Raw genomic sequence first — 27,964 nt, forward strand, 5'->3', positions numbered from 1 at the left:
TGGTCTTTCAAAACCAAAGCCAGAACAGCACTATCTGTGAGGGAATGTGTCCCGTAACACATCCCCTCCCAACCAAACGCATACGCACTACCCTTAACACACACCCTCTGTTCAGTGTAACTTAGTGTTCATAAGCAATTTGCTCACTCACTTTGACTGGAAATCTGATCGGTGTCTGATAGACATGGAGTGTTGTTTGTTAATTGAAGCAAAGTTAATGGGTTAACAATCATTTTTGTGTAGAGTGCAGCAAAGGTAAGAATGTTTTATTTGTGTATTTCTTTAGATTGTTGTATCTTTTTAAGGAAAATAACAGAGGTGAGCTCTCACTACCACCTGACTGAACTACACACAAGTCTGCCTCTTGTATTAAATTATTGGAGTTAAAAGTTTCTGACATTTCAAATTAAGTTTCATATATTGTAGCCTTTCAGGTTTTATGTTTTCAATGTCTCCATCTGGATATATCAGTTTTAAAAAATGCATATTACCAAAACACTATCCCTGACCTTTGTGGTTCTTAAGATGTTAAATAATCATAGTTTAACATAATCTAAAAAGTCATAAATCCTGTAATAGTTAAACCTTTAAATGTGAATCTCTTTATGTTTCTGCTATAGAAGCCCCCAGCATGCTATGGCTGTCATGAGATACATTACCATTCAGTATCACAATATGCTATTCCTATGATAAGAAACCCTTTAACCTCTGTTTTGTTAACAGGATCTTCCCTTCCACAAGCCAAATAACAGAACTGAAAATACTTTGTGATTTCATCAAGTTGAGTAGAATCACAGTAGGTGAACAAGTTGTGTTTTATATCTATTCAGTTCACTGATTAGTTTAGGTTTTTTTTTTTTAGTTTATAACATGGTTTGGTGCATACGTTTCTGTTTCTGGATTTAAAAAAAATGTGTTTTTAAATTATCAATATTTATGATACATTACGATTGCTGAACCAAACACATCGGCCGTGTCTTTGACTCAACAAGAAAATAATGTGGGCATAAGCTATACCGCATCACCGGGCTTTGTGTACACAGTGGTGCTATCCTACCGTTGGTGTGGACAGGAATGAACAGTGCACTGTTAAAAGAAAAACCACCAACTTGTTGTTTGTATTCATAGCCAACATGCAAAATGATGCAAACAGGTTTTTCCTAGCTAAATACAAGCTTCCTGTACTTTGGAATGGAAAGCAGATAGCAGCTGATAAGAGTATTATGGAAGCTAAAGACAAAAATAGTTCAAGATAGTTTGAGACTCATAGTTAAATATATGGGAGACCCAGTGCTGACACAGTTAATAAAAAGACAAAACTTTATAGTGAGATTTCAATAAGCACATGTAGGAATAGAAACAGGTGAAGTCTTATACTGCATTTCAGCTCAGTATTTTGGTTTTAAAACCTCTACCTTTGCACACTTTTGAATCCGGTGCTTTTACTGGCTTCAGAAAACAGAGTTCTAGCTTAGTGATTATACTTCCCGACACTTTAAGTTCTGACACTTTCAATTGAGTTCCATTTTATTTATAATAGCAAATCACAATAATAGTTGTGAGAGTGTTAATGTCCTTACAAATAGGACCAGTATTTCTTTATGCATCCATGTGCTGTACCTTGGATAAATTGTGTACTTTATGTATGTTCTTCATTGAGTATCTCTCTTCTCAGCTTGTCATAACTTGTGTTTTTTTCCAGGTGATGAAAATGTATTCCAAGGTTTTCATTTTTCTGACCGGAGCTGTGTACATCTACTACCAGGTAGAGAACCGTCTTCAGTCTAATGGGGTACTTTTTTGTATAGGAGTACAGTTTACCAATCAAGGTTCAAGTTAAATGTTAATTATATTTTACTCTTGTGTGTTATATACTAGTTTAATGTAGAAAATTCAACCTGTTTTATTCCAAATCTCAACTCCACAGTATATCCATATATTCACGTTTATGGACAGAGATATGATTTGTGTACTTTAATTTATCTTAACATTGAATTGTTAGTTTTTGAGAATGCGTTATTTTGTCATTTTTCTGGTTTTGCCATTGCAGGTCCTTGCACAAGGTAAGCCAGTAAGGTAAAAAGGAGGAGTTGAAGGTGATCACATTGATTAAGCTAAGTTTATTTAATAATGTATTTTAGTTTATTTTATTAGTAAGCCTTAGGTATTTCACAAGTAATGATGAGAACCAAAATCTACCTTTTACTATCCCAATAAATCTGAATTCCTAAATTGAACACAATAATTCATCATGTAGTTAATATAATTTTTACATTTATTCTATTTCTCAAATACCTCTTCTATTCAAATAAGTTGCTAATCACACAAAATAATAACATATATCAAATCTTATTCCTATTTAAGATATCTACAGCGCTGAGATAATGGTGGAGAGTAATGTCACACTGGATGCCCAAACTGTCCTGTCAGCTATCAATTCAACAAACCTCCCACTGAGCAAACAAACAGTACAAATCATAAACACTGAACTGGTAGCAGGTATGTTTCTGGAACATTTTCTTGAATTTGTTGTTAAGTTGTAATTTTTTTGAAGTAGAATAGAATAGCTTTTATAGTCACTGTTACAAGAATAGTGAAAGGCTGTTTGGCATTTTTCCATGTATGTGAAGTACACAATAGCGTAAGTATTTACACAATAACAGACAAATTTACATTTACACAAGAAAGATATGTACAAGTTATACATACACCTGCAAATATACGGATACACCCATACACGCACAAACATACATATATCTATACACATGTATGCATGCGTACATACCATACATACACACACATATATATACATATATATATATACACACACACACATATATACAAACATATATATATATATATATATATATATATATATGTATGTATATATATATATATATATATATATATATATATATGTACCTCATACATACATGAGGTTTATATATATATAAAACACCCAGCACGCCCCTGCGGGCGGTTTATCCTTCAAGCTCGGGTCCTCTACCAGAGGCCTGGGAGCTTGAGGGTCCTGCGCAGTATCTTAGCTGTTCCCAGGACTGCGCTCTTCTGGACAGAGATCTCCGATGTTATTCCCGGGATCTGCTGGAGCCACTCGCCTAGCTTGGGAGTCACCGCACCTAGTGCTCCGATTACCACGGGGACCACCATTACCTTCACCCTCCACATCCTCTCGAGCTCTATTCTGAGCCCTTGGTATTTCTCCAGCTTCTCGTGTTCCTTCTTCCTGATATTGCTGTCATTCGGAACCGCTACATCGATCACTACGGCCGTCTTCTTCTGTTTGTCTACCACCACTATGTCCGGTTGGTTAGCCACCACCATTTTGTCCGTCTGTATTTGGAAGTCCCACAGGATCTTAGCTCGGTCATTCTCCACCACCCTTGGGGGCATCTCCCATTTTGACCTCGGGACTTCCAGGTTATACTCGGCACAGATGTTCCTGTACACTATGCCGGCCACTTGGTTATGGCGTTCCATGTATGCCTTGCCTGCTAGCATCTTGCACCCTGCTGTTATGTGCTGGATTGTCTCTGGGGCATCTTTACACAGCCTGCACCTGGGGTCTTGCCTGGTGTGATAGACCCCAGCCTCTATGGATCTTGTACTCAGAGCTTGTTCTTGTGCTGCCATGATTAGTGCCTCTGTGCTGTCTTTCAGTCCAGCTTTGTCCAGCCACTGGTAGGATTTCTGGATATCAGCCACCTCCTCTATATGCCGGTGGTACATACCGTGCAGGGGCCTGTCCTTCCATGATGGTTCCTCGTCTCCCTCCTCTTTCTTGGGTTTCTGCTGCCTGAGGTATTCACTGAGCACTCGGTCAGTTGGGGCCATCTTCCCAATGTATTCTTGGATGTTCCTTGTCTCATCCTGGACTGTGGTGCTGACACTCACCAGTCCCCGGCCCCCTTCCTTCCGCTTAGCGTACAGCCTCAGGGTGCTGGACTTGGGGTGAAACCCTCCATGCATGGTAAGGATCTTTCTTGTCTTTATGTCAGTGGCTTCTATCTCCTCCTTTGGCCAGCCTATTACCCCAGCAGGGTACCTGATCACGGGCAGGGCGTACGTGTTGATGGCCCGGATCTTGTTCTTACCATTCAGCTGACTCCTCAGGACTTGCCTGACCCTCTGCAGGTACTTGGTGGTTGCAGCCTTTCTAGCGGCCTCTTCATGGTTCCCATTTGCCTGCGGGATCCCCAGGTACTTGTAACTGTCCTCTATGTCTGCAATGTTGCCTTCTGGTAGTTCAATCCCCTCAGTTCTGACTACCTTCCCTCTCTTTGATACCATCCGACTACACTTCTCCAGTCCGAACGACATTACAATGTCATTGCTGTATAGCCTGGTAGTGTGGATCAGTGAATCGATGTCTCGTTCACTCTTGGCATACAGCTTGATGTCATCCATGTACAGGAGGTGGCTGACAACTGCTCCGTTCCGTAGTCGGTATCCGTAGCCAGTCTTGTTAATGATCTCACTGAGGGGGTTCAGGCCTATGCAGAACAGCAGTGGGGACAGAGCATCTCCTTGGTAGATCCCGCACTTGATGGTGACTTGTGCTATGGGCTTGGAGTTGGCCTCTAGTGTTGTACGCCACATCCCCATTGAGTTCCTGATGAAGGCTCTTAGGGTCCCATTTATCTTGTACAATTCTAGGCATTCCAGTATCCAGCTGTGGGGCATTGAGTCATAGGCCTTCTTGTAATCAATCCAGGCAGTGCACAGGTTGGTCAGTCTGGTCTTGCAGTCTCGGCTGATTGTTCTGTCTACCAGTAGCTGGTGTTTTGCGCCTCTGGTATTCTTGCCAATTCCTTTCTGTGTCCCGCTCATGTATTGACCCATGTGCCTGTTCATCTTAGCCGATATGATGCCTGACAGGAGCTTCCATGTAGTACTGAGGCAGGTTATTGGTCGGTAGTTGGAGGGGACCGGTCCCTTCTTGGGGTCCTTGGGGATCAGGACCGTCCGACCTTCGGTTAGCCATTCCGGGTGTCTCTCGTTAACTAGCAGCTGGTTCATTTGTGCTGCCAGACGCTCGTGGAGTGCAGTCAGCTTCTTCAGCCAGTAGGCGTGAACCATGTCGGGCCCTGGTGCTGTCCAACTCTTCATACTGGAGACCCTTTCTTGGATATCTGCCACTGTGATGGTTACTGGACCCTGTTCAGGGAGGTCGCTGTGGTCTGCCCTCAGATCCTCTAGCCACTGAGCATTGCCGTTATGGGTTGCATCCTTCTCCCATATGCGCTTCCAGTATTGCTCCGTCTCCAGCCTTGGTGGTGCTGTTCTCTTATTGTTCCCTTGCCACTGAGAGTACACCTTTGCTGGTTCTGTGGAGAACAGCTGGTTTATTCTCCTGCCTTCTATCTCTCTGGTGTACCTCCTCAAGCGGCTGGCCAAGGCTCTGAGTCTTTGCTTGGCAGTTTCCAAGGCCTCAGGTATGGACAGCTTGCTGTATTTCTTAGGCACCTTATTTGTCGCACCTTGCTGCAACTCCGTTAGTTGGCTAACCTCCCTCCGTGCTACTTTGATCTTGCCCTCTAGCCTCCTTCTCCATGGAGGGTACTGCCCCTTGTGGCTGTTCAACTTGTAGCCAAGCATCTCACTGATCACTGCTGCCGTATTGTAGATCAGCTTGTTAGTGTCGGTAATCGTGGTTGTAGGTATTGCCCGTAGTGCTGCATTAACATCATCTAGCAGACCTTCTGAGGGTACTTCACGTAATCTTGGTAACCGGCTACGGGGGATCCAGGTTTCAAGCTTGGCCATGATCCTATTTTTCAGGTCAGTTCCTCTCGCACTCAACGATCCTTCTCCTATCGCACTTGGGGCTATGTACCCAATCTCGGGTGGGGGTGATGATATCGCCTCCCTGACCTGGCGTCCTGACTCCTCCTTGCCGTAGCATTTGTGTTGTACCTCGTCAATCTCTAGCTGTGAGAGCAGTCCCTTCTTTCGAATGTTGGAACACTGAACTACTAGTTGTTTCGCCGTCATTGTGGATGTTGGGTATCGAAGAATCCATAGGTCCCTCATCCTATTCATGTAGGGACTAGTAAAGCGGTATATATATATATATATATATATATATATATATATATATATATAAATGAATAATCTGAGGAGCAGGTGCATTGAGAGGTGCAGTGTGATCAGTGATATTGCACATCGAGTGGGGGGTGCTGTTGCAACTATAATAAATAAGGTTATAATAAATACAGTTTAGAGAGGTAGGGATGTTGGTTGCATCGAAGTATAAATAGAAATACGGTTTATAAATAAGGTGTAATGGTAAATGGCCTGTATTTATATAGCGCTTTACTAGTCCCTAAGGATCCCAAAGCGCTTTACATATCCAGTCATCCACCCATTCATGCATACATTCACACACTGGTGATCGCAAGCTACATTGTAGCCACAGCCACCCTGGGGCGCACTGACAGAGGCGAGGCTGCCGAACACTGGCGCCACCGGGCCCTCTGACAACCACCAGTAGGCAGCGGGTGAAGTGTCTTGCCCAAGGACACAACGACCGAGACTGTCCAAGCCGGGGCTGGAACCGGCGAACTCCCATCTCTTGAGCCACAATCGCCCCGATAATGTCCATGAGCGTTGGCAGTGCAGTTATCCTCCAATCAGGGTGGAGGTAGGGCATGTTGGACAGCATGTGGGTAAAACTTCTGTTGAGTCTGTTTGTCTTCGACCTGATGGACCTGTAGCATTTACCAGAGGGAAGGGGGGAAAAGTGAGTGTCCAGGATGCATGGGGTCTTTGATGACGATGCTGGCTTTCTGCTGAAGTCTGCCAGTATAAATGTCTCTGAGGGGGGTTAGTGAAGTGCCGATTGCCTGCTGCCCTCACCACCCGCTGCAGTTTCCTCTTGTCCTCTGCGGTGCAGCAGTTGAAACAGAGTGTGCAGAAGTAGGTCAGAAGGCTCTCGATGGTGGAGCAGTAGAAGTTTACTAGCAGTCTCTGGGGTAATTGGGCCTGACGTAGTTCCCTGAGGAAGTATAGCCTTTGTTGTGCTTTTCCTGCCTGGTGGGAAATGTTTATGGACCAGGTAAGGTTGGCCGAGATGTGGACTCCGAGGAACTTAAAGCTTTCTACCCTTTCTACCTCCTCCCCATCAATGTAGAGGGTAGAGTGCCCCGATCGCTTTGTTCTTCTGAACTCGATTACCATCTCCCTGGTCTTGGCTGTGTTCAGATGCAGGTTGTTGTCGTCACACCATTGCTTCAGATGCTGAACCTCCTCTCTGTAGGCTGAATCATCGTTGTTGTAGTCCTATGATGGTGGTGTCGTCAGCAAATTATATGATGGTGTTACTGGTGTGGATTGGAGAACAGTCATGGGTGAAAAGTGAGTATAAGAGGCGATTGAGGACACACCACTGTGGGACACCTACATTCAGAATGAGGGTGGAGGAGGTGTGTTCTCCCATTCTGATGTTCTGGGGTCTGTTGCTCAGAAAGTCCAATATCCAGCTGCACAGTGAGCTGCTGAGTCATGGGTTGCTTAGTTTTTTAACCAGTTTGTGGGGTTGAACTGCATTGAAGGCAGATCTGAAGTCCACCAATAGCATTCCAACATAGGAGTTACTAATGTCCAGGTGTGTGAGGGTTGTGTGAAGAGCTGTTATTATTGCATCCCCAAGTAAATAAAATTGTGTAATCTAACCTTTAAAAAAAAAGGATCATCAGGCTGTGATTACTTAAACATTATCTTCAACATAACAGAGCTGCAGTAATATTAACTGCAATTTGTCTATAACTGATGTTTTTCTTACAAGAGTCAAAATTATTGGACTGGACTCTGTTTTAATAAAAGAATATTACCAATGTGCACTGTTTCAGGTTTTGTCAGGAAGTGCTCATTTGTCAGTTCTACTAAACTCATGTGAGATTACTAGTTTAGATTGATGAATAAATGCACGGAAAAATATATAAGCGCAACACTTGTTTTTGCTCACATTTTTCACGAGCCGAACGCAAACATCTGAAAATTATTCTACATACACAAAAGACCCATGACTCTCAAATATTGTTCTCAAATCTTTATAAATATGTGTTAGTGAGCACTTTTCCTTTACAAAGATAATCCATCCCACCTCACAGGTGTGGCATATCAAGGGGCTGATTAGTAGTGATGTGCAATACCACTGATTTCCTTTCCGATCCGATACCAAGTAATATTCAGGGTGGTATCGACGATACTGATCCGATACCGATACTTTGTACAAAAACTTATTTTATTTATTGTATCTCAAATTATAGCATCATAATGATTACAGGACATCAGATTACTTGTTCTTATCACTTAATAATGCAGAGTTCATCATATAGAAATAAAAAAAACTGAAGTTGTGCTATTTGAACACCTTGCCTGCCTGCAGCACTAAAGGACTCTGTGAGAGACGTGTGTCTCGCCCTAGCAGCACCTGTCCCTCTCCTCCTCTTCAGTTCGCCTCAAGAATGAGAATGTAGCTCTGTAAACGTCAAATATCTGAGCCGACCGACACATCGTCTTCAAACCCCTGCGGTCTTTCACTACTCGGGTTAAACATGATATATAAGTCACTTTGATAACTTAAAAATGTTATTGTTTGGCTTTTTCAGTGTTTTATTTGTGAGTAAATTGGCTGAGATTAAAGTTATTAGATTAAATAAAATTTAACGGGAGGGTTCCTCCGGGGTTTTCACACAGCTAAATAAACGTCGAAAAAGAAAACTAATTAAACAAAGTGTGAGACAGTCCAGAGTTTATGCAAGCACCCGGTTATATTTCAGATAGCAAGGAGCAGACAGCAGAGTTTCACTCCACCGAGGGAGCTCATGACATACTACCCGGCTTTCTTTAGACCGCGAAGCAGCCTCTGAATTTGGACACCACCGCTGTTTCCAACCCGATAATAAAAACGATGACATTTAATGTACTTTATCCGATAAATAAACCCTGTAAAATGTATTTATCACCCCCCAACAGCCCTTTTGAATGTCTCTCTAGTATGGCCACAACACCTCACTTTTTTGCCACATGTATCGCAAACCACGTCTCAGCTGTTTGTGGAGGTAAAATACGTCCGCACATGACTCCAATTACGCTCAGCTGCGCACGCCAAGGGGCTGCGAGACATTTATACAGCCGTATTTCGCACATGACTATGAAAGGCGGAAGAGGAAGTAGTTCCTTTGGATGTAGACAATCCGAATGTTATAGTTTCTTTCCACTCTGTTACTGTTAATGATAAACTACAAATTTACTCTAAATTACTAAAATATCAATATTTTAATGTGAGAATCGATTCTAGAACATAAATGACTGGTATCGGAGGAATCGATATTTCAGGATCGATCCACACATCACTACTGATTAGACAGCGTAAATAATGTTCAGTTGTGCCTTAGACTGCCCACAATAACAGGCCACTCTGAAACGTGCACAGTTTTGCTTTATGGGGGGGGGGGAAATCAGTCAGCGTCTGGTGTGCCCACCATTTGCCTTATGCAGGGCAACACATCTTCGTCGCATAGAGTTGATCAGGTTGTTGATCATGGCCTGTGGAATGTTGATCCACTCCTCTTCGATAGCTGTGTGAAGTTGCTGAATATTGGTAGAAACTGGAACACGCTGTCGTATACACCAATCCAGAGCATCCCAAACATGCTCAATGGGTGACATGTCCAGTGAGTATGCTGGTCATGCAAGAACTGGGATGTTTTCAGCTTCCAGCAATTGTGTACAGATCCTTGCAATATGGGGCCATGCGTTATCATGCTGCAACATGAGGTGATGGTCGTGGATGAGTGGCACAACAATAGGCCTCAGGATCTCGTCACGGTACCTCTGTGCATTCAAAATGCCATCAATAAAATGCACCTGTGTTCATTGTCCATAACATACGCCTGCCCATACCAGAACCCCACCACCACCATGGGCCACCTGATCCACAATGTTGACATCAGCAAACCGCTCACCCACACACGCTGTCTGCCATCTGCCCTAAACAGTAAAAACCAGGACTCATCTGTGAACAAAACACCTCTCCAACGTGCCAGATGCCACTGAATTTGAGTGTTTGTCCACTCAAGTCAGTTACAACGACGAACTGCAGTGAGGTTCAAACCCCAATGAGCACGACAAACATGCAGATAAGCTTCCCTGAGATGGTTTCTGACAGTTTGTGCAGAAATTCTTTGGTTATGCAAACCGATTGTTGCTGCAGCTGTCCGTGTGGCTGGTCTCAGGCAATCCTGGAGGTGAACATGCTGGATGTGAAGGTCCTGGCCTGGTGTGGTTACACATGATCTGCAGTTGTGAGGCCAGTTGGATGTACTGCCAAATTCTCTGAAACGTCTTTGGAGACTAGGGATGGGTATCGTTTAGGTTTTATCCGATACCAGTGCCAAACCGGTACTTTTGAAACGGTGCCGGTGCTCAAACGGTGCTCAAACCGGTGCTTAAAGAATGGAGAACACAAAATTGGTCCCAAAATCTCTCATGTTCAGCTTGTTTTTTGTAAAAATGGTAAATGGCCTGTATTTATATAGCGCTTTCTAGTCCCTAAGGACCCCAAAGCGCTTTACACAACCTGTCATCCACCCATTCACACACACATTCACACACTGGTGAGTAAAAAGATAACAAAGTTAGCCTTTTCTGCAGCTATGGGGCATATATGGTATCACTCTTAGCTGGAAGCAGTGCTTAATCAATGGAAAAAACACTTTGTCCAAAAAACTCTCATGTTTATCTGTTTCCCTCTTTTTCTTTGGTCATTTTAGCCTTTTTGGCCAGGGTGAAGGGAGTATCTGCCATCAAACAAGAAGACAGCCGCATGTAGCTATGATAGTGTTTGCTAGTTCACCTCACATGCATTAATGTAATAACGTGGTTAGCCTACGCAACGTAAATTACACATGAACAACATTAAGCTACTCACCCAGAGAAGAACGGCTGCTGCTGCCATCATCATTTCTGCTACACTGGCAGGGCTAGGGGCCAGGACTCTCCTCTTCGGGGTTTTTGGGGGATATTGCTAACTCCGGGTCCGATAACAGGCAACCCACGCACAGTAGATGTGCTCGGTGTGAGGTCTCGCAGCAAGCTATCATACGGCGCATTTCTGGGCTTTTAAAAGAAAACGCTATGCGTCGCCAGGTGTTTCATCGGATTTCAGGTGTTACCTCCTTTGACAGTATCACCTTAAAGCACTTGTTGCAGGCTGCTGAGTCTGCATATTTTGCTGTGAAGTACAGCCAGACTTTTGACCGCTTCGCCTTGGCCATTTTTAATCTGTAGCTCTGCTCTAAAAGAACGCACGTACCTGGCCCCGCCTATTATCCTCGGAAACGTAAAATGATTGGCTAGAATCTTTTTTTTTTTTTTTTTTTTGATGGTCACTGGTGACTTTAATACACAAAAAAAGCTTAAATCATAAAACTACTGCAGGGTTAAAAAAACAACAACAAAAAAACAACAACAACAGAAAAAACAACAGAAAAAAAAACATAGTAACCCACAAACTAATTATGAGGTCAGACTCCTGCCTGCCATTCTGGCAAGCAGGCAGGAACACAGGACTTGGAAAGTAAGAAATAAACTTGCAAGCAGTTTCATTACTTACTTCCCATGTCCTTTAATCATAATACAAAATAATGCAGGTACAGGAACAAGGAAACCAAATCAACAACTACTCAACAAAAAAAAAACTGCAAGAGAGGACATAACAAAGAGCATATGGAAGCTGAGAATTTAAATACACACCAGATAATTAGGAAGATGGGAAACACCAAGGAAGACAGCTGCAACAAATCAGGAAATGAGACAGGGGAAGTAAAAGCCGATACAAAGCACAGGAAACACAAGACTATCAAAATAACACACACACTCCTAATGCAAACAGAGTTTTTAGGCCTTGGATAGTTTTGTACTGAAACTGCAAGAAAAAACATGGCATGTTTACATACAGATCATTTCAGCATGCCTGTGGAAGTAATGGTGTGTGGTCTGAATTTGCATGAGCATTGCTACAAGCTGCATCTGCAGATTCTGCCAAACCAGAAGTGGGATGTAGATGTGTGTTTAAAAAATTACCTTTAAATGGTCATTTTAGTGATTTTCATTTTCACACTAATTTATAAAAAAAAAAAGGTAATCGCCCCGGATGGAAAGCAGGTGTGCCGGTAATGGCCCAGCCCAGGGGTGTGGCCACCAGGGCATCCAACACACACACACACAGACACCTTAGACACAGGACCACGGACCATGACAAGATATTTTTACATTACATGTTGTCTACTGTTGTACTATGAAGGAAAGCAGGTGTCAGTCAAATTTTCCCATACAGTTCTGATGATCCAGAGTGGCCCTAACCCTCAAATAAAAAAACTAAAAAGAAAAAACTCAGAGAATTAAGAATGTTTTCTTTTATTTCTAGAATGCCTCATTGTTGGAACTGACACGAACTGCAACTGCTCTACAAATTATCTTTGGAGCAATGAAGTGTGCTACAACTACAGCTGCTGCGGGGATGCTACTTGCAAACAAAATGTATCCTACATCACACCCCTCTGTTCTCCTAAAGTTCAAGGTAGATCTCCTGAAATGTGTAACTCTTTTTTTGTTTGTTTTTTTGTTTATTATTTTTATTTTATTTTTTCTATTCTGTTGATTAATGATATGGAATAAGTTTTAGTGTATACCAGTGTTATAGAGAACTAATGCAAAATTAAACTATTTGCATTAAAATGAGTGTTGAAAGCATTAAAAGTACTTAAAAATAGAAGTACTTTTTTTGCAAATAAACAATATTATTTATTTAAAAAAATATATATAACAATAGTCAAACATGTCTTTGGTCAAATTTGACAACAGTGTCTGTTTTGTTGAATAGTATTAAGATACTGTTTTGAATTTCCAAAATATTGCCATGAAAAAAGCACCTATGTTACAAATAAATTAATCAAAAACAAAGCATACACTGAAAGTAATGTAACAACTTGAACATTTTGAACAATTACACCTAAATTAAAATGAGAAAATGTACTTGGATTCCAGTTGAAACTAAATTAATATAAACTATAATAAGTGTGGTGTACAAATCTGTTGAATACAGCTATGTTTATCCTTTGCTTTTCACTCTTTTACTTTTTCAAGATTCAAGAGCTTTATTGTCAATACAGTAGTATTCACAGTATACAGTGTACTGAAATGCTAAAAATTAAGGGATAAAAAGGTGCTAATTACTAACTATACAATTCTATACAATACTATAATGGTAACTATACAATATTACCTGTACGATAAACAAAGATAAACAAAGACAGGACTGAGAGAATGTGCAGTAGGTATTGAATACCAGTTTCAAGCTATTGTCAGGATATTATTGATGAGACATGACAAAGACGTGTACGAAATGCAAAAATGTAAAGATTTCACCTAAAGAATTTAGGTGTGTGTTCAGAAGTATGTGACTGAGTGTGCAAATGAGAATATTGTTCCCAGGACCAGTTTGTAGTGGATTTGTGGTAGTTTTTGTTGTTTTTGAGTCTTTTGATGATTATTGTAAGGTGTTTGTAGAGGTGTATGTTTATATCAGTCCTTTTGTGGTAGTGAGTTGAGGGCTATGACTGAATGGGGGAAGAAGCTCTTGCAGTGTCTGGTCATTACAGTTTTAATGCTGCGAAACCGTCTGCCAGATGGAAGGAGGGAGAACAGTGCATGTGAGGAGTGGAAAGTGTCCTTCACTATGCTGTTCGCACGTCGAATGATGTGTCTGTCATAGAGTTGGGAGATGGATGTGAGAGGGCTTCCAATGATCCTCTCTGCTCTCCTCACTATTTGCTGCTGAGACTTCTTTTCAGCGAGGGTGCATTTCCCGTACCAGATAGTGATGTAGCAGCAGAGGATGCTCTCAATGGTTCCCCAGTAAAATGATGTGAGGATAGGAGGAAGGAGACCGGCCTTCTTCAGTTTCCTAAGAAAGTGAAGACGTTGTTGGGCTTTCTTCATGATGGTGGTGGTGTTCAGGTTCCAGGAGAGGTCAGCTGAGATGTGCACACCGAGGAACTTCACACTGTTGACCATCTCAACAGCAGATCCGTTGATGTGCAGTGGAGTGTGAGCCATTGAGGTCTTCCTGAAGTTAACAACCATCTAAATGTTCAGAAGACTAATGCGAGACAGGTTGTTATTCTGGCTCTTTGTTCTCTGCCTCAAAACATGCAAAGAAGTCATTTAGTTGGTCTGGCAGAGAGGGATCCCTGCTGCATGCTGGAGGTGTTGGCTTGTAGCCCATGATTGTTTGGATGCCCTGCCACATTCGCCGAGTGTCCTTTGTACTTGTGAAATGTGTGTTGATCTTGTCTGCATACTGCCGCTTTGCGTCTTTGATGGCCCGTGATACATCTGCTCTGGCTGTAGTGTAAGTTCCTCTATTTTTGGACCTAAAGGCAGAGTCTCTGATTTTCATCAGGTTGCGTGGCTTTGCAGAGAATCAGGGTTTATAGTTTGCAGATCACGGTCTTGGAGACAGTGACATCCTCAATGCATTTGCTGATGTAGCTGGTCACTGAGATTGTGTACTCCTCCAGGTCCACGGTGTCTGAGTATGTAGCAGCTTCTCTAAACATATCCCAGTCTGTGCATTCAAAGCAGTCCCCATGCTGATATGCATGCTTGTCTTTGACAACCAAAATAAAACCCAAAGTAATAACAAACTGTAATATTTACAATGAACACAGTTTTCATCAATGGATCAGTACAGACTGCAGCATGGGATTCAACCAAGACCACAACGGTATGTCTCATCCTCACGTTTGTACTATTCTATAAATAAACTATAAATATAAATATGTTTTCTATTGTTACATAGTACAAAAATATCAACGATGTCATGCTTTTTCTTTTCTTAGCTTCAAAACCAATTTCAAAAACTGAATGCTATTCAGTATGTGAACGTTACTGGTCCAAGGTACTGTATTTTACAAAGAAATATGTTATATAAGTTACCTTTTTGGTTTTGTGTTTGTTTTTCGTCAATGTTATTTTTTTTTAAACAACATCACTTATTATTGTGACACCACTTATAGTCACCAACTAAACTGTTAGTTATTATAGGTGAGTTTTTTGTAAATGATTCTACCTGAGTTAGCTAATGTCTTCAGGGCTGTTTCAGAGACCTGAGCTTCAAAGCTGATTGGTAGATGGGAAACCCTGAAACCATGCCAAAGAATTCTATGTAAAACTCTCATCATTTCAGTAACTCTGTGCATACCTGATGACTAGTGTCAATAGCTGTTCCCTGGCAATAGAGGGGACAGCACTTGAAAACTGCATTCATTAATTTTCTTTTCTGCATTTCATGGTGCACAAAAGTGATTGCGAAAAAGATTAATCTTAGGATTCCAAAGAGACTGTCCAAATACTTTTTGGAGACCTTGCAATATGTAATTTATTAGATATGCACAGTAAATAAAACTTACTGTTTGTACTGTAATGTTTTTTTTATGTCGATAACAAGTTATTTTTCCATCATTCTCTACAGAACCATCTCCACATCCCCATCGCTGCAGTATGTTGACTTTCAGGTAGCTGTCAGTGTCAGAGTGCTGACTAGTAAACTTCAAGACATAGTCAATAATCTTACAAGTCTGCTTACACCTACAGCTATATTTGTGGACACTTTAGGTCAGTAAAAAATTATTTTTACTATTCTTTCAATTCCTGTACAACTTGATCTTCTAATCTATATATTTCTCTGTACCAGAGATTTATGACATTTGTTTGGACCTAAAAATATAGAGTTTGTGTGCTCCAGATATGGAGTTATATTAAGTATCATACCTCTTTTTTTTGGAATGTGCATTATGGGTATTGTGTTTTTGTATATGTTACCCCATATTTCCACACACTAATTCAACTATGACAAAATAAGTAAGCAGTATGGTTCAGAATGTTGTGTTTCCAACAATGCAACAGTCTTTGCTCTTTTGCTTTTATGTCTAAAATGAGCCGTCCAGCTGTTTTTGTTCACACCCCAAGTGTATTTTCTATCCATACATTAGCAACAATGCTTAATGAGTTAGTTTTCATTTTCCAAAGCACATGATCTTTGTTTTGCTTACATTTAATGCAAAGTTAAATGTAACACCCATCCCACATTCTATTGAGAGGGGCCCTGGGTTCCTGTTGTTACTTTTCTACTGATACTCCCTTTTTAATGCTTATGGTATAAAATATGCAATAAAACTACACTATATGGAAATAAACCACACACAAGCAGGTCAATTATAAAGTTAACTCCACTTTAGTGAATAATTGGTTAACAACAACACAAAGGAAAATAAGTAAAATTAATAAAGTTTGATAAACAATGGTAAGCCGTCTACCTGAACAGAAACAAAATAATCAAATAATATTGTGGGCCCACACGCACTCTCACCGACACACACACACCTCAAGTGCTACAGTCTTTCTGCTAGCAAACCCCTCGTTGCAGGCCTGAGTCGTGGCTCGGGTGCTTTGGGACCTAAAACAATATGGTCGCTTCACTTGTTGCCAAGTAGTAAAATAAAAAGCACGTGCAAACAACAGTACTCACACCTCCAGGCAGTTCAAGGGGATAGTGGAGGAAACTGGGTCAAGGCTACCAGCAGGCCGCGGCAGCAGCACTCACAGTCGTCGTCTCCACGTGCTATCATGTGAACACATAACTTCAGCACACCAGCAGAAGGGACCTCTCTGACACACCAGCAAGACGTCCGTCTCCTACTCACAGTAGAGTACAACAGTTTTCCACTACAGTTAACTACCCGTCAACCCGAAAATACGTCTGTCGCCCTTCTATGAACTCTGCGTTCACTCGACACTGTTGTTCAGCTCTCATCTCTCTCGCTTCCTGCAGAGTGCACTCCCCACTTACTCCCACCCATCTACCAGAGACTACTTCAGGGTTCACTGGAGCTGTAGTACATATCAATAACATTTCAAAAATAATGACATAAACCTCAAAATACAAATAAAAAGGCTGTGCATTTAAGTGACACACATCACATACCTTACAGGCATTTGTATACACATTATTGAACACAGTGAACATTTGCATTTAACTATCAATATAAATGAACTATCTAAATAAATGACCTATTTATATAGCCAGGGCTACATAAAGTTTTCATATCAAGCCAAATTTACTCACTTCTTTTTTTAATTAACAGTGTGTGAATGTTTGTGTGAATGGGTGGATGACTGAATGTGTAAAGCGCTTTAAGGTCCTTGGATGGCAGAAAACTTTTTACAGCTTAACCAGGACAAGACTGAAGTTTTAATTGTCGGTCCTGAGGCTCAGAGAGAGAAACTCTTGTCTAAATTAGAGGCATTTTCACTATGTCCTTCGCTACAAGTGAAAAACCTGGGTGTTATTTTTGACTCTGAGCTTGGTTTTATCCCACATGTTAAACATGTAACCAAAATTGGATTTTATCATCTAAAAAATATAGCCAGAGTCCGCCCAATTCTCTCTCGGGCCAACACGGAGATGCTGATGCATGCTTTTATTACCAGTCGCATTGATTACTGTAATGCCCTGCTCTCTGGTCTTCCTAAGAAGAATATTTCAACTTTACAACTTTTGCAAAACTCGGCAGCTCGTGTGCTGACGAAGACCAGAGGGCGGGCCCACATTACACCGGTTTTAGAATCGCTGCACTGGCTCCCCGTGTGTTTCAGGATCGATTTTAAAGTTCTTTTATTGGTTTTTAAATGTCTTAATGGTCTTGGGCCTTCTTATCTCTCAGATCTGCTTTTACCGTATGAACCCTCGCGGACCCTGAGGTCCTCTGGTACTGGCCTTTTGACTGTCCCTAAAGTCAGGACACATACTCACGGAGAGGCAGCTTTTCAGTGGTATGGTCCTCGTCTGTGGAACAGCCTGCCGGAGGAGCTCAGGGCCGCACAGAACGTACATGTTTTTAAGAACAGGCTCAAGACCCACCTTTTTAATTTAGCTTTCACCTAACGTTTATTTATTTTATGCTTATTTATTCTATCCTGTTATTCTATTATTAATTTAGACTTTACCTAATATTTATTGATTTTATTCTTATTCATTTTTTAATCTTCTTACTCTATTTATATTTATATTTATATTGTATCCTGTTCTTATTTATTTTATCATTTTACCCTGTATATATCATTTTACCCTGTATATATCCTATTGTGTCATATTTCCTCAGAGGGCGCTCTCTGCACCGGGGCTGTGATCGACTGTGGCTGCTGGGTTTCTGGGGGTCCTCTCAGCCTGGCTGGGGGGCTCCTTGGCCTCCCTCCTGCTGTGTGCCCAGCCTGGAGGCTGCGGTCTGTGACCGGCTCCCGGTGCAGACGGCTCCCTGTTATAGTGTTTCCTCACTTGGCTCATGCGAGCCCAGCCCAATTTTTACTCTTTAAGTGTGCGCGTGTGTGTATGTGTGTGTGTGTGCGGGGGGGGGGGGGGGGGGGATATGTGTGTATTCACATCATTTATGTTAATGAGAGTGTGGGGAGTGAGTTGGAGGGTGGGGTGGGCTGCTTTTAACTATGTAAAGCACTTTGTGCTACATTTTTTTTGTATGAAAAGTGCTTTATAAATAAAGATTGATTGATTGATTGATTAGGGACTAGTAAAGCGCTTTACAAATACAGGCCATTTACCATTCAGCAAAGCTGCTGTAAACTCTCACTGAAAAACATATATTTCCACAAGTGCAACAAAGTGAGAACACGTAGCATGAGTCTTAAACATTTTATTATTTTTGAGACTCATATGTCATATGAATATTTTATGTTTCGGGCCTAGCACCGGACCTTGAGGAACTCCAGATTGTATATCCATGCAGGTTGATTTGTATTCATTTATATCTACAAATTGCTGTCTCATCACCCAATTCAGCACAAACTATCTAATACCACACTTTTCCAGTTTGTTTAATAATATATTGTGTCAAAAGCATTTTGAGATCTAGAGTCAAAGTCAAAGTCAACTTTATTGTCAATTCTGCCACATGTACAGGACATACAGAGAATAGAAACTTCGTTACTCTCAATCCCTAGATAGAGGTATTCCAACTGCACACTCTTTATTGTCTATAAAATGTTTGAGTTCTTCAGTTAATTCCAGTAATGTCAAATATGTCGATCTGTCTTTTCAGAATCAATAAAACTACATGTGAAAAAATTGGAAAAACAAAACAAAATGAAATATTATGCCCACATATATTTAACCATACCAATTTAGCTGCAGTAACATTAGCTTACCATATCCCCATTATTTGTCTCCATGCCAATTAATTTTAGTTTTCACTAATGCATGGTTATTACAATTTATCTGTCATGATAGGCTGTGTGCAGGCAGGAAGGAAAAAAAGGACCCAAAATGCAGGACACTCAACGATGGGACTGGAACTCAAAACACAGCTTTTATTGCTGGAAAAACCTCATAAAATAAAAGTCACAAAAGCAAAACAAAACTCAACTCAGAACAAAGGAGCTGGAACACAAACACACAGCATTTAGAGGGTACAACGCGACAAAGGCAAATACAGGGTTTAAATAAATGGCATAGTAATCAGGGAATGAAAAACAGGAGGGAGACAGCTGGGTGAAATTAGGGCTATTGAGTACTTAAAGCGCTGCATACAACATGCCTCATTCACACAATCACTTCTAAGATCAAGTGCAATTTAACCAACATTCACACTCATGAATGCATCGGAGAGCAACTTGGGGTTAGTAACTTGCCCAAGGATATTTGGCATGCAGACTGGGGAAGCCAGGACTCGAACCACAAACCTTCCAATCAGTAGCTGATCTGCTCTACCACCTGAGCCACAGCCAAGAATCGGAACATAAATCATAATACAGATAAACACCAGAATATAAAAAACAAAAAATGCTGGGTCAAAATGACCCAGAACTGTGACATTATCTATTCTAACCATTCAGTATGAATAAAATAAATGTTCATAAATGTTCCAAAACAATGTTGTTGGCTAAATTTAAAGTTGGATAAGTTTAAAGTGACCTTTTTAGCATTTTTATAATTTATATTTCCATGTATTATCTTAACACAGGAATGGTCATTGTAGAGGCCCCAGGGACTCAAGTTTGCTATCAGTCCACGCCACAACTTGCATGCAAACTTGAGGAGGCCACAGACAGCGCAGGCTGGAATCTAACCACAGGGAATCAGCGCTTTGAGCTCAACGACGGCAGTGTGGTCCAGCTGAATAAGACCTGTAGCACAAATACCTTCCAATCTTGTATTGGTGTTACCCTCAACAAGGTGACAGGCACTTGGGAAGGCAAGTGTTTACACTTTTTTCTTGATTAGAGATAAAACATCTCTGATATGAAATCAGTATACAAAATACACTTAGTTATAAACTCACACTAACAAGATAGTATAATGAATTAATCCTGTGAAGCACTTCCTCTGAACAGGTTTGAATATTTATTTTCTTTTTTGTGATCGATATTTTATTGATTTTCAACAGGGATGAGGGGACAGGTCAAAAAAACTGGTTTGATCCTTTGTGTGGGTAGCACAATGGCACAATGGATTTAAACTGTTTGATCAGCTCTGCTCTGAACCTGTTCATAACAAATAAGAATCTGATTTTTTATAAACTTGCATTGTAATATTTTTGACATATATTGTTTATACTCTCAGCGCTGTTTCCACTATGGTCAGTAATATGGCAACTGGTGGCTCAGCTCCTGTCATTTCCTGCATGTGTTGTTAACTGAAATGTCAATTAATGTGTAAAGGGCCAACCCTCCATTATAATTGTAACTGTCTTATGTTCCCTGCAGGCACATATGAGTGTGGATTTACCATTGGGTCAATCAGGCACATAGGCAGGACTAATCTGAGTGTGGCCCTCCTACCTGATACAATTACCCTGAGTAGCATGCCTCTTACTGTGGACTGTTCAGAAAATCAGGGAAGTGTAAGCATTACCGTCAGTGCCATAATCCCAGCAAGCAATACAACCTATGCCATTTCGTGGGGCTACAATGGTAAAGTGTCTCCTGATGTAAAAATGACAAGTAAGATTTTTTCCTTGAATTTTCAGTATTCTAACAGAAACAAATACATAGTTTTTTTTTTTGTTGTTGTTGTTGTTTATTTATGTCATTAAAAACACTCAGATTAATCAGTAATGCAAAATATGTGTAAAGCTTACTGCACAAAATCTTTATTCAGTTAAAAAAAATGTCATCTTCTGTTACAGCTTCAAGCAGTTACGTCAACTACACATTCAATCCTGCCATCCTCTGCGAACAAACGATTGAACCATATGTTAATATCAGTTTTAAGAATGTAATCGGTCAAATTAAAAGTGCACAATTGAACATCCCAGTTATCTATGGTAAGGATTCTTTAAATTGTCTATTATTTTAAATACGTTTAAAGGGGCCTTATTATGCTCAGTCCAGCTCCAGATTTCTATTCTACTATTATGCCAGGGGCTGGTGCAATCTTGTCTGAAAAACAGTTCCAATAATACCACCTTTCTTTTAAGCCAACTGTCAACTGACTGGCTACCCAATATTCAGCAATATATGCCTGAAATGTATAATGGGTCTACTTTAATCTGTTTATTGTAAATTTCATGTGTAGTATAATGACATATTCTCAGGCTTTAGAATTGCATATGTTTGCAAAGGCCTATGCTGCACCAGCTAATGATATAAATATAATTAATAATATTATTTTCTTTTTCCTAATGTTTTTTTTATTTTATTATTAAGCTGGGAAGCCATTTTGTAAAGAGGAGCTACTGGATAAAGATACATGGCCAAAAACCCCAGCTGGAGACACAGTGATTATTCGAACATGCCCAGCAGGCACGGTTGGCTATAAGTCCCGACCTTGTAACGGCCCAGCCTGGCAGGCAGTGTTCTCAAGCTGCGTCAGTGAACAATTGAACAAAATTTCAAATGCAGCTGAAGTGAGTGTGTCTTTATTTGTCATTACAATAATACGTTTTTGTTTGCTCTCGTTTGCATTTGTGTATGTGTTTCAGTATTTTTAGTTTCTGAAACTGCAATGATAAAGGTTTGTAAATTTTCATCTTAGTTCACCTTGACTTTAAAGTTCATACTCTCAGCTCTCTGCTGAGGCTAGGTCTCAGTCACACAGGCCTAGAGACTGGTCGGTGACCACTAGTTGCTACGGAAAAAGTGTATTCCAGTATTAAGTAGTAACTGGAAGTTTGCTGACGGAAGCTAGAGTGAATTGCTTTAGTCACCAGCAGGTTCCCACAATAACCAGTGGTTTACAGAATAGATGCTAACTTGGCTCCAAATACACTTACACAAACCAGAAACTGATAAAGTATTCCTTACTAATGCAACCAATACATTTCAACTCAGTCTTCAGTTTACTGTTTGCATCATACTGTCACTACGACTAAGAGAATAAAATGGTGAGTGTTTGACAGACAAGTTGGCATTTTTCATGTAAACTACAGATATCTGCTGGCAACTAATCACGAAGAGGTTTTTGTTGCAATTTGTTACCATTTTCACCCAACATTATAAGTAAAATTTAATAAACTCCAAAACTAAGCTATATAGATCATACCATTTAGAAGGAGTATGGTAAAATCTGGAGCGATTTCAATTACACAGCGTAGCATATTGCATATGTAAAACTACTGCTTTGTTTAATGTTTTGCATGTAACCCATACAAATCCAAATGTAAAAGTATGTCAAGACTTTAAAATAAAGTGTCTGTTGTGCTTACTGTTGTGAACTATAAAATAGAATTATAGGATTTTTCTTTTCTTTACACACTAATTCCTTTATCTAGGCCTTCCTGAAGGGACTAGGGGCCACCACGGAGGTGGCCAAGAATATATTTGAAGGGCTAAAGAACAGCTCTACATTAAGTTCTGGATCTGGTGAAAGTATTGCTGACATTAGCGCCTCCATCGGTGTTCTAAATATGATGGCCGACGCATCAAACACAACTGTGTTGGGAGAGGATATCTTTCCTGTAAGCACATCTACCTTTTCTGTTATACATACATAGTTCTGAATATAAAAGTTCAGACTTCATTTTAGAAGTAGAAATTCAAATAATCCTCAACATATACTCATTCTACATTCTACTACTCATGTCATGTCAAGATAGTTAGAGGAATAATACCAATAATACAACACAATGGAAATAAGTCAATAAAAATGTACAAGTACCTATTCTGCAGGAAAAAATGTCCACCAACTGTATAATATGGATTAATATGGCAGATTATCAGTTTCATCAGTTTAAATATGTTACATTTTCTTTAATCTACAGTAAGACCTTTAAGAAATAATAGAATAACAAAAGAATTGCTAAAATAATGTCCTTCACGACTCTGTGATGCAGCTAACTGTCAATACAGCAACATATAACTCTTTCTAAACATGTTACTTGTTCTGTTACTAATTAGCTAACATAAATGATGTAAGTCTATTAGCAACAACTAACCAAAACAGGGCTCTGTAGTGGAAATGACCCTTTATACATGTAGTTTCTCTTCCACTTTAAATTTCAACAACAGACCATGCAGTACTTAAAGATCCTTGACTGTACACCCAAGCGGATTACGCCTGAATAGGGGTCCTAGCATCAACTGAGAAAGTGTGAAAAGTCACTGTTCAGTCAAATAAATTTTTTAAGTTTATTTTCTATTTTACTGTCTTTCAGGATTTTGTTAGTGCAGCAAGCAATATGTTGAATGGCACCTGGAGTGGGGTAAATGACACAATTCGTTATAAAATGTCATCAAACTACCTAGAGTCTGTGGAAGGTCTAGTGAAGAACATTAAGGTCAACCAGAGCGACGGAATCAACAGTACAAATCTAGACCTTACATTCTGTCGAAGTAATGACTGTGATGTGTCTGTGTTTGACATTGGTGTGAATATGAACAAGACCAATGGAATACTGAAAACTGTAGCTGTGAAAAATCTAATGAGTAAATTAAATAACAGCTTTAATGGCATACAACCTGAACGTACCGACCTCATATTATCAGCCACACTGGACAATAATAGTGATTCAACTATACAAATTAGACTGGACTTCCCCAGTGGGAAAACCAACCCCACTCAACCTCACTGTGTCTTCTGGAACACCACAAGGAATCAATGGTCAGATGAAGGATGCAATATCAGCATTTCTGATAAAAACCACACAATATGTGAGTGCAACCACCTAACTGCATTCTCTGTCCTAATGTCCAAGGGTGATGGAGGAAAACAAGATCCTATCCTTGAACTTATTTCAAATATTGGCCTTGGTGTGTCCATTTGCTCCTTGGTGATCTTTCTCATCATTGAATCTCTGGTGTGGTCAGCTGTGGTCAAGACTAACCTTTCTCATTTTCGGCACACAGCTATAGTGAACATTGCCACATTCCTCTTGCTTGCATATTGCAGTTTCTTGGCTTCTAGCAATCCCAAGACTTTAACTGACAGCTGGTGTCTAGTACTGACCATATGCAAACACCTCTTTTTCTTGGCTATGTTCTGCTGGATGCTGTGCCTGAGCATCATGCTTGTCCACCAGCTCATCTTTGTCTTCAGCCCACTGAGGAAAAGAGTTTTCATGTTCCTCTCCAGCATTTTAGGCTATGTTTGCCCAATCCTAATGGTGGGATCCAGCTATGTGTACTGCAAATACACCAACCAGGACTACTACGACAGCAAAACATGCTGGCTAGTTTATGTAAAACTCTTGGTTGGCTCCATGCATGCTTTTCTCCTGCCTGTGGGAACCATTGTTTTGGCAAATCTCTTTTCCATGATTGTTGTCATCGTTACACTGATGAAGACCTCAGTCCCTGACAGCAGCAAGGCCGATGACAAGGAAACGGCAAAAGGCATCCTCAAAGTGGTGATTGTTCTAACACCTGTCTTTGGAGTGACATGGATTGTTGGCTTCATTCAACTCATCATGTCTGATAGCCCCATCTATAACGTTATCACCTACATTTTCACCATCCTTAATACCTTCCAGGTAATTTGAATGCACAGTTAGCACATACCAAGCAAATTTAGGTAATAATTATTTCAAAAAATGTATTTGATGATCTAAAACATTCACAAATATGAATAAGAAAATCAACAATGGACAAATCTCCATTTCCCTCTATTATAGTTTATAAATTATAATTGTCTTTTTTTATAATTCTTTTTCTTTAAAAGTTATATTTTTTTGCTTTTCATTGTTGATCAATTGTAGAAGTAACATATTTTAAAACATTCATTATTTCATTGTTTAAAAGTAAAAATAAAGCCATGTATTAAAGTTGAGTTAATTATCAATATCCAAGTTTCTGATGATGATCAGAAAACTTCATTCAATGGCAATGCACAGATCTAACTTTCCCATTGGCATATAACTCCCTTAAACTCTTGTCTCTGCTGATAAAAAACTGCAAACCTGATTCAAAAGGAAAACCATTGTGTCTTTTTAGACATGTTACGTATTTTTTCTCTCTTCCAGGGTTTTTTTATTTTGATCACAGGGTGTTTTGCAGAGCAGAAGGTAGGTTTAATCATTTTAGTGGAACAGATATCACTCTAGATATATTTATAAAAAAAAAAAAATTGATGGTTAGAAGAAAGTGTTTAGTATTTGCCATGTACTTAATGTATTAAACAATTTGTCTACATTGTTACTATCAGGTCAGAGAGGAACTGTTCAAGCTCATAACTGTAAGCACAACAATGAGATACATACAGAATTGCCTGATAAAGTGATAGAAACATGGTTGATAATACTTCTGGTCTCTTCCCTCAGGGAAAATCAAAAGGAAATGACAGCACAAAGAAATTCACTTCAACTACGTACACAAAAGACCACTGAAGATGTAGGTCAGTTCTATCTATTGTCCTTAACAATATTCCTTTAATAATGCCAAATTTCTATCTTGAAACTTGGTAGCCCACTGAACTGATCAATCCTGAGTGATGAGAGATCCTTCAGTAACTAAACTCGCATTTTCAGGGTTATATCTATTAACTGTTGATGGCTGCTGTAAACCACCACACAAATACAAGTTGTTTTGTGTTTACAAAGTAATCTATAACAAGGCTGAGTAGCAGGGTTGCACTTGTACTCCGGTGGAACGGCATAGGTTGTGTAATATCAACATACTAGCATGCTTAAAATGATAACGTTGGTGTTTAGCAGATATCATGTTTAGGGATAAGGGATAAGGTAATTACAAATAATTGCAACAATTTAGCCAAGAAAGAAATTGTAATTTTGCCTTGATTATGTTGGATGATAAACATTTCATGGATTGCCAAAGTTATGAACCCTGTTTATTTGCTTTATCTACAGTGTGGAAAAGACACATTTCTCAAGGTTTTGCTTTTTTTTAAGCAGCAGAAATTGACATTTTGATTTCTGGGTAACCCAAACTGAATAAAATGAGTTATTAAACCATGGTCACACTGAACCTGTTGAAACAATATGAATACTTGTTTTCTGCTGGTTTTGTGATCACAATTTGAATGTTGTGCTGTTTTTCACGAGGCTCTCGTGTCAAACAGTTATAGTACCCATATGGTCAGCATTAATTACTTCTTCACCACATGGAAGCAGAAATGATCTTTTGTGAATTAAAGTTGAGTCTTAAAAGTTTTATTTTTTTGCTTTTCAGACTGTGAATCCTGAACTAACAACTCGCCTGTCCAACTACCCCTCTACTGGAGAATACAGTTAGCATTAAGTTAGTATGTAGTTCATTGACATTTACAGTGCGTTGTTTAAGGAGATTTAACTAAATGTTGTTTATAATCATATCATTATCTATAGTTATATGTAGTTTTCCTAAAAAGCAATAGAACCCCTGTCTAGTTATTATTTATGACCAATTAGAAGTGCATGACAGTGTCTTTATCTCCAGAGACCCTGCCTTTCTTATTTATTCTTATTTTGCCATGTAACTGATGTTTCTTGACTGTAACACATATACAGGACAATAACAGCAAACAGGACGAAGAATGCACTTCAGCTGCATTGACAGGTAGTGTAAAACATGGCTGTACCTGCCAGATGTAAAAGTGAGGCTTGTCTTATACTTTTGTTTGCAGTCGTTACTAAATGCCGTCCTTGACATAAATGACAGCCTGAATGGCAAGGGTTAGGGTTTCAGTGACTCGTTTCCAGTCATCTTGGAAATCTAGGTCATTCTTCTTGCCAGAAAAGAGAATTTCCCACGATATCTACATCAACACAAGTTTCATGGTCAGTTCTACCCTTCACTCTTCACATCAGGTTTCAAAACACCAAAATGCCACTCAAAAGAATTATCTTAAAGCTTCAAATGAGATTTCAGGAACCAGCGGGTAACATTGAACATATTTTATACTGTCTTTGGCTGAAGTGAATCTGGTAGTGAGTTTGAAAATTGTGTTTGCTAGCAATAACCAAAAAATGTAGCATACTATACCTTTAAATAGAGCATTGTTGTCAATGATTAGCGCTAAGGTTCCGATGATATTTGTACATGACACATAGTACTTCTAGCTATTCTTCTTGCTATTATTATTAGCTAAGGTTGGTAGATTTTGTCAGTTATCTTTGTAGATGCAACAATCATTTGTTTTCTTCCATTCCAAGTAAAATTAAAGATAACTAACTGTGTACATCTTCGACTTAACTGGATTTTGGATGTTAAGTAGACCAAGAGTGCAAGTGCTCACTGTGCATAGAACAAAGTAAATGCTTTAACAAGTCCGGACTTGTTTAATGGTTGTATTTAAGATGAATTACTGTATATTTAAATTTATGTTTGGCGTGAACTATAACCTGTATACTATCCCTGTGTGGCCACTGTATGTATCTGAAATCTGTTCAAATAAAAATAAATAACATTCTTTTTTTGTTGTGAAATTGAATTC

General features: G+C 39.8%; 1 protein-coding gene across 2 annotated transcripts; it reads left to right on the plus strand.

Annotated features, from left to right (window-relative positions):
- Window positions 1-102: 102 nt before the first annotated feature.
- Window positions 103-27,940, plus strand: adgrf3b (adhesion G protein-coupled receptor F3b). 2 transcript variants are annotated; one of them, XM_080289627.1, is made up of 19 exons: window positions 103-255; window positions 724-796; window positions 1,703-1,765; window positions 2,051-2,063; window positions 2,365-2,499; window positions 12,455-12,607; window positions 14,760-14,815; window positions 14,931-14,989; window positions 15,563-15,705; window positions 20,124-20,354; window positions 20,866-21,102; window positions 21,288-21,425; window positions 21,808-22,007; window positions 22,872-23,057; window positions 23,754-25,067; window positions 25,557-25,598; window positions 25,739-25,768; window positions 25,854-25,923; window positions 26,722-27,940. In XM_080289627.1, the coding sequence occupies exons 3-18, from the start codon at window positions 1,706-1,708 to the stop codon at window positions 25,917-25,919; spliced, it is 3,063 nt and encodes a 1,020-aa protein (XP_080145753.1). In that variant the 5' UTR covers window positions 103-255; window positions 724-796; window positions 1,703-1,705; the 3' UTR covers window positions 25,920-25,923; window positions 26,722-27,940. The 2 variants fall into 2 exon arrangements, with proteins under 2 accessions (XP_080145753.1, XP_025999219.1); XM_026143434.2 differs by having other exon boundaries at window positions 104-255; window positions 25,854-25,927.
- The last annotated feature ends 24 nt before the right edge of the window (window positions 27,941-27,964 follow it).

This window comes from Astatotilapia calliptera, chromosome 15 (genome assembly GCF_964374335.1).
Source record: "Astatotilapia calliptera chromosome 15, fAstCal68.1, whole genome shotgun sequence".
Classification (NCBI taxonomy): Eukaryota; Metazoa; Chordata; class Actinopteri; order Cichliformes; family Cichlidae; genus Astatotilapia; species Astatotilapia calliptera.

What these genes read in the sequence shown, in the direction of transcription:
- adgrf3b (XM_080289627.1), top strand. Translation starts at nt 1,706, where the DNA reads ATGAAAATGTATTCCAAGGTTTTCATTTTTCTGACCGGAGCTGTGTAC. An exon ending in TCCTGATGTAAAAATGACAA is followed by an intron (nt 21,103 to 21,287) that starts GTAAGATTTTTT and finishes CTTCTGTTACAG; the next exon opens with CTTCAAGCAGTTACGTCAAC. An exon ending in CCATCCTTAATACCTTCCAG is followed by an intron (nt 25,068 to 25,556) that starts GTAATTTGAATG and finishes TCTCTCTTCCAG; the next exon opens with GGTTTTTTTATTTTGATCAC.